The sequence below is a fragment of the Zosterops lateralis genome (assembly GCF_965231275.1).
Source record: "Zosterops lateralis genome assembly, chromosome: 18".
NCBI lineage: Eukaryota > Metazoa > Chordata > Aves > Passeriformes > Zosteropidae > Zosterops > Zosterops lateralis.
The window spans coordinates 1,834,663-1,846,912 of NC_139778.1; the positions used below are offsets into that span (position 1 = coordinate 1,834,663).

Consider the following 12,250-nt stretch of genomic DNA (forward strand, 5'->3'; position numbering starts at 1 on the left):
CTGGGTGGCTCAGTGGGGCCAGACTGGTGGCACAGTAGGACAAGGCAGGGCTGTGCCTGGCCTCAGTCTAGGATCTTCACTTCCTCCCCTTCTGCACACTCTTGTTTTGTGCTCCAAATCTGCAAAGCTCTTCCACCTGAGCACACAAATGGTCACGGATCTTTGCACCTCCAATGGCACCCAAGTGACAAAGTGCCACCAGATTTCTGGGGGATGTGCAGACTGTCACTTCCTTCTGGAAGCTGGGGGAGCCCATTCCAACCTGTCTCATCCTGCAAATATGTGTCCTCTGAGGGAAGGTGAGCCCCTATCCCCCGTTTTCTCATCCTCATCCCATTGGGGCAGCAGGACATCCCTGCCTGGGATTGATGCTACAGGGTGAGGCAGGACTGGGGGCACCCAGTGGGTCCCTGCAGAAACTTTTGCCTCTTGGCCTGGTCAGAGCAGATGGGCACTGGTTCCCTGTGGGAACCCTGCTTGAGCCCTGCTGGGACTCTCCCCCCAGCCTTTGGGGTGGGCTGAGCTCAGGGACAGACCCAACTTTGTGTTGTGTTGCCAGGGAAAGGCTGTTCCCAGCCGCCCGCGGAGCCGGGGCAGCGCCGGCGTTGCCGGGGACCGGGGATGCCAAGCAGGGCCCTCAGTGCCTCCAGAGCAACCAGCTGGGCACGGGGAGCTGCCTCAGGAGATCACCCTGCCCCTTCCCCCTGCCGGCAGAGGTTAAAGAAATTCTTTTCCCACCTTAGTTGGGTTTTAGGGGAGCAAATCCCAGCCCAGCTACATCTCTCCTGCTGGTTTGGCCTTGCTCCTCTGGCAGAGGGATGAGACGCTTCAGGAAGGAGACCCAGAGCCAGCAGTTCACCCAGCAGGTTCTGCAAATCTTGCTCTGGAGGACAGAATCCATTTCTGCCTGCAGCAGGTGACGAAGAGCAGGAGGATTAGTAGCCCTTGTCATGGTAATCCCAGCGGGAACTAGAGCTGCTCTTCACTTTATTACCACACAAAGCTTTCACTACAACTAAATCCACACTAAATACTCGTTTAAAATGCCATGAAACACTGTTCCCACGCTTGGCTTTAATATTAGTCACAGGAATCATGTATTTAAATTAGCTAAAATTGGAAAACTAAAGCTCCCAGGTCCTAAATGTACAGGCACAGCAAAACTAAAAATTCCACAGACTGCCAATTTCCAAAACATCCCTGGGCAAATATGAAAGTTATTACCTCATCCTCCACTACTGAAACAGGTAATTTGTGGTCTAGGATTAGCTGTTACAGCTGCTGTTATAGTAGGAAAATACACAGGAGCATCAGTTATCCTTCTTACCTTCTGTCCTCTCCTCTTAGCAGCTTCCCTGCTGTGGACAGCATGTGTAGGGCAGGAGGGGTCAGGCTGAGTAACTACACAGGGAATTTTGTCCAGTGGGAGTCAGGCAAGTGCCTCTTTTTCATCCATGGATCTCAGACCTACTGCAGCAGAGCCACAATAACTCCTGCCTTAAATATATTTGCCCCCCAGTAAGAGATATTTCCCCCACATTCATCTTTTTTTTAGTGGAGAACAAGAAATGGAGCCTCCAGGCCCAGCAGAGCAAGTCCTGAGCTGGTGGAAGAAGGAAGCTGTCTCCTTTCAAAGTGTTCTCCTCCTTGCTTTCATCAAAGCAGCCAAGGAAAATGAAGTGCAACATTACTGCTGGCCTGAGGTTTTCAGATCTGGAGCATAGCCCTGAAGGGGATTTGTCTCAGAAGCCTCTTGCTACTCTCAGCTCCCTCCTTGTGGTGGGGCTCAGCTCTAGTCTTGATCAGTCAGTATCAACAATTTCCATCATATTAACTTGCCCTTTGTGCTCACCCACATCTGGGCTTCTCCCTGCCAGGACCCAGCAGTGCCTCCCTGTAACCTCAGACCCCAGGAAACTGGGTTTAAAAAGTCCCTGCTGTTCTTTACAACTTCTAAACCACTCTTTGAGCTGCCAAAGAGAGCTGCTGAGCCCCATGTAGTGCTCAGGCACCTCAGATCTTTGTGGGGTTTTTTTTATTCAAGAATAAAAAAGACTGAGCTGCCAGTATATAAAACCTCCTTGCTGATGAATCCTAGTTTAAGAGCAGTGGGAGAAGTTTCTGCTTGTCCAGGAATCAACTGCTGGTGATTTTAGGCTCTGTTGGAACAGCACAACAAAGTCAGAGTCATTCCTAGTCAAACCTGTGAGTTAGTGGCTGTTCCCCAGGTCCAAATTCCAGGCAGTAATCCTGGCTGGTGGAGCAAAGTGCAAAGTTGACAAGATGACAAAGCAGCTGAAGGAGACAGATGAAAACAGTTCCAGTGTTGGCTCACTGGTGTCTTCCACACCCAGACATTGCAATAACGTCCAGCTTCTCCCTGGAAACCCAGGCAGTGTCTGGAAGTGTCTGTCAGGTGTCCAGCACCCCATCTGGCTGCTTCAGCTCAGCGTAGCTCTGCTCCTCCACGTGGTTTGTCTGCTCCAGGAGCCACTGTCTCTCCTGCTCACTGACATCCAGCCTCAGCGTCACCTCCTGGAAAATGCTGCTCACAGCAACCTGCAGCACACACAGAGAAAACAGCTCAGTCCCGGCCACAGGGCAAAGGCTGCTCACATTCTCTGGATAGATGGGCTGCTACTGCACCTCCTTAAAGTGAAGCTTTTTGAACATGCAGATGCTGGCTTCATTTTCCTGACCAATCTTAGCCTCAAACTTGGTGATTCCAAGTTTTCTCACTCCTGCAGGAGAAATCAGAGAGAGAGAGAGACTTCTATTACATGCCACATCTATAAAAGCACAGGACTCCAGTTGTGGGGTAGATGTATCCCTTACTACCCTGCCTGTATCACTGGGAATTGTGTTCCCTGATCCCAGCCCCACCACACTCCTGTTCCCATGCACTGAGCCACCCTCACCATAGGCCATCATCAGCAGAGTTGCCTCCTTGCCAAACCCTCTGCCACGACAGCTGGGCTCTGAAAGAGACAGCACAGAGTCAGCATCTAGTTAGGGAAGAAAAACCAGCCACACCAGACACTTCTCAGAAGAGGCTGTGACCTGGACATGCCAGGGACTGATCAGGGCTGAACAGCCATGGTAAAGCATGAGAATAAAAATCTGATGCAGGAACATCAACATCTGTCTGCAGCATGCAGCCACAGTGAGAGAGCCCCAAGATATGAAGCAGAACTTGACCTGCAATCATGATCTCAATCTCGCCCACAGTCGGGTCCTCAGGGTTGGTGAGGAAGAGATTCACATCCCCCACCATGGAGTTCTCCTCTGCCTGCCCAGGCCAGCGCCCCGAGTCCAGCACGATGAAGGTGCACTCTGGGGAAACAAGAATGCGGCAGCATCTTCAGAGTGTGCTGATAATTATTCACAAATTACCAAAGAATGAAATTAAAGGTGTATAATGGACAGAGGAACAACAATTTCCATATGTTAACAGCAAGAAGGAGTTGATAATTTGGCTTCCCACACCAGGTGTGCCTGCTCCTACCCACAGAAATGAGAGAAATACTTGGAAAAACCTATTGTGAGGGTGACACAGACACCAAGACTAGAAACAGCCTGTGGAATAAGTCTGAAAACTTCCTTCCCATGTCTGAGGTCTCCTTGCCTTGTCTTACTCAGCAGCAAGTTGGGGCAAAGAATTGTTTGGTGCACAAGAAGCTGACTGAGTGATTCACCTGGCCCATGTTACTGCTGCTCTGAGTAAGGTTTTTAATGCCACCTAAGACAAATGCTCCAGACTGAGGTCTTTGCCAGCTTCAGTATTTTCCAGCTCACTAAATTTCTATGAGGCTTTTATGGGCAGTGATTCATTACCTGTAGGAGAGTCAGGGAACCAATTCAAGCAACACACCTCAACCAGGTGATCATAAAAATCATTCAATTTATCAAGGAGAAATACAACCTCTCTCCACCTTTTTGCAACAATCAGACCTGGGGACTGGTGGCTGTGCAGAACTGATGCTTCATAATTTTTATCTCAGCACAAAATACTGTGAGGAAATTAATCACTACAGTCTCTGGAAAACTGCATAAAAAGGACACAAACAGCTCAAGGAAGTGGATATTCTCCACTTCCCTGAGTATATACCAGCTGTTACAAGAAAAGCAGTTCAAGCTACTGTTGTAGAAAGTCTCACATCCCCTCTGGTTTAGGGGAATCCACTCATGGGGCACTCCCAGTTCACTGTGGGTCCTTCCCAGAATGGAAAGGATGTGCTCAGCCCTCCCATCCTCCCTCAGAAAGCATTCCAGGTGCTCACTGTCAGCATCATCCCGCCAGCTGCGCTGCATTTCGTGCTCCTGCTCCAGGCTCAGGGGCTCTGAGGCCGTCAGTCTCTGCAGCTCTTCTGACTGCATCCACTCGTGGTACCTGCCAAGGGACCCACGTCACTGCCCCGGCTGCAGCACCAGGGAGGATCCCGATCCCTCCCAGTGCTCTCGGGGTCAGGCCATCACAAAGCACCTCTGGAAACACCAGCCCTGATTTTGTGACAACTTCATGTGTATCCACAAGTGCCTGTCCCTTATTTAACACAGTGCTCTCTGGAAATTTAGGAAGTTTGCCCATCCCGTGGCTTTGTCTGGAGTGCCCAATGCACACCTGATGTTTTGGAGTTCTGGTGCATTTCATCCTGAGCGCCATCCTGGACACTGACAAAACACTAACCCTGGTATCTTTGTGCTGATTTACTTTACAAACTGTTGGCACGCCTGATTTATCAACCATCCACCTGGCTGAACACACTGAGGCTTTGCTCTCCCACTGTCACCAGGGAAAGGCCTCGATGAACAGGAGAAGGGCTGTGTTCACTCACACCAGGTATTTCCCCGTGGCACAGGTGCAGTTCTCCCTGGCAGCAGAGCTGGCACAGAGCACAGCCCTGACAGGGCACGGAGGGAGGACAGCAGGCCCTGCAGCTGCCAGTCAACACCTTTCCTGCCCCCAGCACTGCCTTCAAAGGGAGAAGTGCGATCACACCATGCAGGAGCGTCCGAGGAGGGCGGGGGGCACGTACCGGGGCACGTGTGCAGCGGTGTAGGGCACCAGCGTCACCTTCTGTCCTCGCAGCACCGTGTCCTGGTTAATCTTCATGGCCTCCGCCCTGAGGGAGAGCCCCAACACCGCACTCCGTGTGGCCGGTGAGGCCAAGGGACGGGACAGCGCGGCCTGGCGGCAGCGAGAAGCAGCTCTCACTGTCCAGATCTCCCAAGTTACCCCAATCCCCCCGCATTAACACGCCCGAATCCCTGTTCCCACATCCCGACGGGACCCCCGGGCCTGAGGGGATCCGGGGCTGAGGGGAACCCACACCGGGAGTCACGTGTGCCTGCCCTGCCCCCTGCCGCGCATGCGCACAGACCCGCTGACTCCCGCCACAAAATAGGTGACGTCATCACCCCGCCCATACGACTCCTCCCCTTTATTGCCACGCCCCCTCTCAAACTGCCACGCCCCCATTGCCCCGCCCAATAGCTCAGCGAGGCCCCGCCTCTGCTTCGGCCCCGCCCCTCCCGTTGTCCAATCGCGGTCCGTGCTTTCATTCTGTCCCCGCCCCTGCTTCGTCCTCGCCCCGCTCCTGCCTTTCCCTGGACACGCCCCTTCCCGGCACGGCCACGCCCCTCTATGCCTCACCCCATTTTCCCTGCCACGCCGCTTTCTGGGCCCCGCCCATTCGTGCCCACGCCCCTTGCAGGCCCCGCCCCTCACCGTTACCCAATCGCGGCCGGCGCCTTGGCCCCGTCCCGTCCCCGGAGCCAGTCGCGTGCGCGGAAGGCCCCGCGGCGGAGCGGCGCGTGCGCCGTGAGTGCCCCCGCGCGGCCGGGGGCGGGGCCGCCGGCACGAGCCGATCCCGCCGGTGAGGGGCCGGGCGGGCCCGGGGGGAGCGCGGCCCTCACGGGGGGTTTGGGGCCGCCTTCTGTGGGGACAGCGTGGGGTGAGGGCAGCGGAGCGGCTCGACGGGCGGGCAGAGGCCTGGGGGAGAGTGCTGGTGTGGGGCGGGGTGTGGGGGGAAGGCCGCGGGGTGGGGGGATGCCGGGGCTGTAGGCGCTCTGTGGGGCGAGAGAACTTCCCCCGGTAGGGCAGGGGGGACGAGCAGCGTTGTCTGTTCCATTTGGCACCGCGGGGGTAGCCAGGCCGGGGGGCTCCGGTGCCCTCAGGGGGCCCTGGGGTCGGTTCCCCCTCCTGGGGTGGGACCCGCTGTCCCCGGCCCCGTCCTGGAGTGTCCGCTGAATTGCTGCTTGCTCCGGGTTTGCCAAGCTTGGCTTCGGTGGTTTGAGCCGAGGTTTGTTATTAAAGGTGGTGTTTGATCTCTTCTTCTGAGGCTGGTCCAGTTATGACCTCAGTGAGCTATGCTGCCTGATTATTTTCTGGTGTTCAGCGTGGGTGTAGAAGCTTATAACTGGAGTTTTTAGTGGAGCTTGGCTTGTGCCGATGGTTTGTCCCAGCCAGTGTGATTGAGTTGGAGCACATGTAGAAGTGTGAAGCTCTTAATTCAATTATGGCTAATCATTGACACAGAAACCTTCCAGAAGGCTTCAGTTCCCCAATAAACATCTAGTTTTTTTGAAACAATATAAAGCTTCCCAAATGCTTCTGCTTTGGAAATGTTGGTGTGTGAAAAGTATCTTGGTGTGTCTTTAGTAGGTCCAGTATTTTCATTTGACTACTTATTTCTGTATTTGAATTTAGGAGAAGAGACTTTAGGCTGGCTTTTTGATTTGCAGGAGGCATGTGTTTGCAAGGAGGAGTAGCTGCATGAAAAGCAGCAGTTGGAGATCATCCTCAAGGCAGTCGTTTTTCCTGTTGAGGTTTTAGTTGTCTGAAACACCCCCTCTGGCTGTTGGGAGAAGATGAAGTTTGGTCATCACACGCTGTGAAAGGGCAGAGCCTTTTGGTTACTTTTAAACCAGTTTAACAGGTATGAAACTTCTCAGGGAGTGTTGAACCAAGTGATTCTGGTGAGTGGGGTCTGTCTGAAGGGCAAGATCCTGCTGAAATCTGTGCAAACACCACAAAACTGATGTGCCAAAGCTATCTTGTGAGTTCTTCCTTTTTCCAGCAAAGATAACACAGTGTTATGATGTTTCTCTAGGTTAAAGGCGACAGAAGTTGAAAACACCCTTCCAAAAATACCTTTTTGGCTCTGCTTTGGGGTTTCCTCTCCAGCTCCTGATGGCAGGTGGCATCACCGACACCGGGGAGCTTTACTCTCCCTATGTAAGTTCCACTCTTTTTGCGTTTGGTCACAAGGTTTTGTTTTGTGGTTTTTTTGTGGTTTTTTTTTTTTTTTTCAAAATTGTCTTTCCTCAGCATTGTGTTTGCACATCCTACTTCCTCATGGACAGAACTTCAGCATTTCAGGAGATGAGGAAGGTCATAGGATAGTTAAAGATGCTTGGTGTTTGTAGTTATATGGGGTGTTTTGACATCACAGCTCACTTTTCATAAAGTGAAGGGATGATGTGTGCTTAAAGTATAGATCTAAAAGTGCTAAAAGAGCTTCATGTCCTGTACCAGCTCCTCATCCTTCTGCCCACTTTCTGACATTTTGTTAAAGTTTTCATCAACTCACATTGTCATAGTTTCAGGACATTGAAACTATCCCACTTTCTTCCCTATTGTTACTTTATATAAACATTTTCCCTTGAACTTCTCAAAGTTTACTTAGCTGCAGTTGTTGCACTAATTTGTTTTAATACCACTTCGCTGAAGGTGAGTAATTAAGAGGTTTCTTCCCTGTAATGTGGTGTCCTGTGCAACTGCAGAGCCAATTACTGCTTTCCTATATTACTGGAAATACTGGTTTTCATAGCCACAAGACTTCACAATATGCCAACTTTTAAAAGCAGCACTTTATAAACTTTTTTTTTTTTTTTTTTTTTTTTTTTTTTTTTTTTTTAAATAAACTCAATACATTTAGAACCAGCCAGCCCTGAAATCTGTGTGTTGGATTTCAAATGCTTCAAAATTTTCATCTCAGTGTTAATGATTAAATGTAGGAGAAGTGGATATTAGGCTGCAGAAATAGGTCACAACTGAGAAAATGGAGAAATAAGACATTAACTGGGATATCTGGACTGTCAAAGATTAGTGTCACCTGCTCTTATGTTGTTGTGCTGGTGCTGCATGAATTTCCCAGAGTAATCTCAAAGGCTGAGCCTCTCCTCTTCCCTGAAGATTTCTAACCAGGCTGAGCATTACAGGCACCATTCTCATCTCTGCTTGACCAAAGGACAATCATTGTTCTGGGATGTTCAGCAAAAGATGAATTTGCTGTGCTTGTGCCAGTGAAGTGCTCTCGGGGTCACTGGGGAATAGTTCTGATGTTAATTGCTCCACACCCAGAAAAGTCTGCTAATACACAGCCCTTTACTGGCTGTCCTCTGAAGGGACTCTGACCTGTACTTAAAAAACCCAAAAAACCCCACTAAAGCACAACAACTTTGGCGGTTTTTGATCTTGAATTGAGCTAAATTCATAGCCTGGGGGTCCTGTCCAAGTGCAGAATTCTCTTTTGTCTCTGGACACTGGAAAAGCTTATTGCCAGAGAAGATAAAATCCTTTCAGGACCTAAAATCCTTTCTTCAGAATATGCTCAGCTTCCTACTGGTAAAATGGCAAGCAGGCTTTGAATGAGAATTCTGTTTGAATATTTCCTGCTTGACTGGAAATAAAAGGTCCTGAAAGGTACAAAGTCATAACTACTTGTGTTCAGGCCAAAAAAAATAGGGAAACCCCAGCCCACAGCACAGACCCTCTGGTAGAAGGCAGTGATTTGAAAACAAGCAAGCAAATAAAAACCTCATGTACTTTATAACTTTACGAGTTAGAGAGAAAAAATAATTTAAAATAATCAGAAAAATGGAGAGGAATATCAGTTTCTCCAGAAATGTGCTGACACCCACATTGTTCTCTTTGGATTTCAGTCCCCCTCCTCCAGTTATTTCTCACATAGATTTGTTCCTACCCTGCTGGCTCAGGGATTGCCCTCTCCTTTTAAATCAGGCTGTATGTGAGGAGTTTGGGATGATTGGTGGCACACTCTGATGCTGGATCCTGTGGCTGATTGCAGGTTGGCCTCGTGTACATGTTCAACCTCATCGTGGGAACAGGAGCCCTGACCATGCCCAAGGCCTTTGCTACAGCAGGGTGGCTCGTCAGCCTGGTCCTCCTCATGTTCCTGGGATTTATGAGGTAGGACATGTCTCTGTGTCTTTAAGGGACTGGAATGTTCAGCTGGGTGAGGACAGTGTAAAGACTTTGCTGTTTTCCCTGTGTGCTCTGTCCCTCTGCTCCTTGAGTGTTGGTTTCTGTGGTGGTGTTGCCTGTGGACCTGATTTGGAGGGATGCACTTCCTGACTCTCTGATACATCCCATTTCCTCCTGACTGATGGTTAGAACTTTTCTTCCAGTCCAGAGTCTTCTGAGACCTTTATCCCAGCTCCCTTTTTGACTTTGTCCTCACTGTGGATACATTCTGTGCTTGCCTGTCTCAGATCAGTTCCCCAAACACCAGCCAGGTCACAGGTGGCACAGAGTCAAGTCTTTGCTTTGTGACTTGCAGATGTGTAAGCTTTCTCTTGGCTTCTGGCAATGCTCTCACAGCTGCAGGTGTGTCAGGAACAAAAATTCTGCACAGCCAGGCCTGTCTTAGCCCCTCCAGACCTTGGCAATGGCCTCCTGTTTGTCACACTGGTTCACTGCGAGCCTCTGTGGAAGGTGCCTCCCTGCTGGAGCAGCAGGTGGAGCTGAAGGCTGTGGATACAGCGCTGATATCTAAGGAGTTACTGCTACAATTGCCATCTTCTGGTGGGCTGGGAATCCCTGCTTGCTTCTTGCTTGGTTTTAAAATAAACCAAAATTCCCTCCTGTTATTTGTATAAATGGACTTTTGAAGTGCTAGTCTTTTCAGTAACCAGCCCTGCCAGCCTGAATGTGCCTTTGGTTTGGAGGCAGAGCTTTTGGGATCTGTTCTGTGCTGCTGTGCAGGGAGACTGTGTGGTCAAATGCTTGTGAGTGCCCCACCTCAGAGCTGGGTGCTGCAAAGGCTTGGTAAAATGGTATCTGTGGGGTTACCAGTATCTGGGAGTTTCAGAAGCAATTCTTTTTTAACTAGGTTAGTTTAAAAGCATAAATTCAATATGTGGAATCCAACACCAGCAGACAATCCTTTAAGGTCAGCAGGAGAGCACAAACCTCCAAATCTGTGCACCAGAACTGCACCGGGTTAAGCTGAAAAGACACAGCTCCAAGTGCTGCATGCCTTGGGATCTCTGTTGCTTTTATCCTGGTATTTCTGACTTCCTCCTGCCCCCTGGGCACCTTCAGTGCAGGAAAAGCCTGGGCGGAAATTGCTACATAGGACTCAGCACTTCCTTTTATCCTTGCAAAACTGATCTCTTATTTGAGCTTGATAGGCAAGTCCAGTTCCTGAAGCAGTGAGAAATCATTTTAAAGCCTTAAATAAGATTGCTTTGTGGAGGTTTTAAAATTTATTGATTATTTTATTGATAATATAGGACTGGTTTTAGCTGAGATAATGATATTCCTTCCGTAAGTGGCTCTCCCTGTCTCCCAGGACAGCTCTTTCACTGGTCTCCGGTATTTACCTGCATGTGTGATGTGCTCCTTGTTCTTGTATTGCTGCTTTGCTTCTGATGCCGTGTGTAAGATTCTTTAAGGGAGCAGAGTAACTTTGCCATGAGCTTCAGAATAGAACTGGGTTCATTGTCCTAGGTTCTAAAAAGAGGAAGGAAATTTGCCTTCTAGCAAAGGTCAAAGTTCTCTTGCTGCCTTCAACCCACAGGAACACCAGGAATGTGCTTTCCAAATACCTGAAGTGTCATATATCTGGAGGTGTGTCATATTTTACTGCATGTTGTGGTCTGCTTGAACATCTGAATCTCAAGAGCAGAAGGGAGCAATAAACTGAAATGAAATGCTATCAAAACAGTGTGTAGGGAGCTGGAAAAAGGTTTTTTTTGTTTGTTTGTTTGCTCCTTCAAACAGATGGGAATTATTCTCCATCTCTCTTCAGTGACAGTTTTTGACTATTACTGATGATATCAATTTAATTCTTCTCTCTGTAGCTATATGACTACGACCTTTGTGGTGGAAGCCATGGCTGCTGCAAATGCCCAGCTGAGATGGAAAAGAATGGAAAAACGCAAGGTTTGTGTGGGGGTTTAATTCTCCTTTTCCTCCTATTGTTTTATCACATAGGATTTTCCTGGCATTCTCCTGCATCTTTGCCTTGCCTCATTACTAACTCTAAAGAAATAAATTTCTACTGTACTTAACTTTGCCATATAAAACGTAGCTGTTAATTCCCTGTGGGGTTGCTCATTAAAGACAGGATTTTCTGCTCCTGCTTTGAAAAATCTCTTGTGCTGTTCCCATTTCTTACTGATCACGCTCTCCTTGCCCAGAAGCACTGCTCAATGAATGTGGAGAGGTGGCAGCCAATATATTGGTGCTATTTGGAGTGTGCTGAGGACTATAAATCCTTGCTGATCTCAGGTCATTTAACTGGGACAGGCTGGGATGTCCTTGCTGTTACTTGGGCAGTATCCCAGGTTGTGGACAGTTCTGAATTATGTCCTTGCTGTAAAACTTACTTGTGGCTTTACTGGATCAGAGGGAGGCATAATTGTTTGCACTGATTTAGACCCCTGGCTTGGTGTTAGTGGGATGGAGTTAGGAACTAGACCTGCTTGTGCTGACTAGATACGATTGGATTTATTTCTTTTCTCCCAGTTCTGTAATACTGGGAGAACTTCCTTGTGCCACTTACCACTACATGAATTGGGCAGTGTTGTTGTGTGTGTGACCTGGGGCTGGGACAGCACACCTGTCACTCCCTTCAGCCTGCTCTGCTGGTGTCCTTTCCTGCCCTCCACAGCATCTCCTGAGCTCCTGGGATTGCTTTTCCTTGCATGTCCTCCCCTCCCTGCTTGGGACCTTCCTTTGAGTGTCTGGGAGGGTGGCACAGCCTGTTCTGTGGGTAGCAGATATCTCAGCAGTGCTCTGTTTTTTTTCATCAGGAGGATGATGAAGATGAGGATTCTTCCTCTGGAGTGTCTGACAGTGATGTTCTCCTGCAGGACGGCTACGAGCGAGCAGAGACGCGGCCGATCCTGTCAGTCCGTGAGTGCCCAGTTTGTGCTTCCTCTGCTCTGAGGCCCCTTTGCAGACACTGTTCCAGTGGAATACTCTGTCCGTTTCACCCTT

The 12,250-nt window shown here is 49.5% G+C and overlaps 2 protein-coding genes across 6 annotated transcripts in view; one reads left to right on the forward strand and one right to left on the reverse strand.

Moving 5' to 3' along the window:
- Window positions 1-776: 776 nt before the first annotated feature.
- On the reverse strand, window positions 777-5,357 carry NAT9 (N-acetyltransferase 9). The gene is made up of 6 exons (XM_083874893.1): window positions 5,037-5,357; window positions 4,281-4,390; window positions 3,199-3,333; window positions 2,919-2,978; window positions 2,647-2,741; window positions 777-2,559 (listed from the first exon to the last, which is right to left on the reverse strand). The coding sequence occupies exons 1-6, from the start codon at window positions 5,111-5,113 to the stop codon at window positions 2,413-2,415; spliced, it is 624 nt and encodes a 207-aa protein (XP_083731019.1). The 5' UTR covers window positions 5,114-5,357; the 3' UTR covers window positions 777-2,412.
- A 472-nt stretch (window positions 5,358-5,829) lies between these two features.
- TMEM104 (transmembrane protein 104) overlaps window positions 5,830-12,250 on the forward strand; it is a 45,637-nt gene continuing 39,216 nt past the window's right edge. For 2 of the 5 annotated variants that reach the window (XM_083874563.1, XM_083874567.1), the window contains exons 1-6: window positions 5,832-5,876; window positions 6,710-6,938; window positions 7,113-7,237; window positions 9,093-9,214; window positions 11,110-11,191; window positions 12,064-12,166. In XM_083874563.1, coding sequence (XP_083730689.1) covers window positions 7,193-7,237; window positions 9,093-9,214; window positions 11,110-11,191; window positions 12,064-12,166 — 352 coding nt within the window. In that variant the 5' untranslated portion in view covers window positions 5,832-5,876; window positions 6,710-6,938; window positions 7,113-7,192. The other 3 variants (XM_083874565.1, XM_083874566.1, XM_083874564.1) reach the window with 3 other exon arrangements.

Bases quoted from the DNA above. Each gene is read 5' to 3' on its own strand.
- NAT9 (XM_083874893.1), bottom strand. From the start codon at position 5,113: ATGAAGATTAACCAGGACACGGTGCTGCGAGGACAGAAGGTGACGCTG. The intron at 2,979-3,198 runs GTCAAGTTCTGC...TGTCTCTTTCAG, and splicing joins GATTGAGATCATGATTGCAG to AGCCCAGCTGTCGTGGCAGA. The intron at 2,560-2,646 runs GTGCAGTAGCAG...TGTGTGCTGCAG, and splicing joins AAAAGCTTCACTTTAAGGAG to GTTGCTGTGAGCAGCATTTT.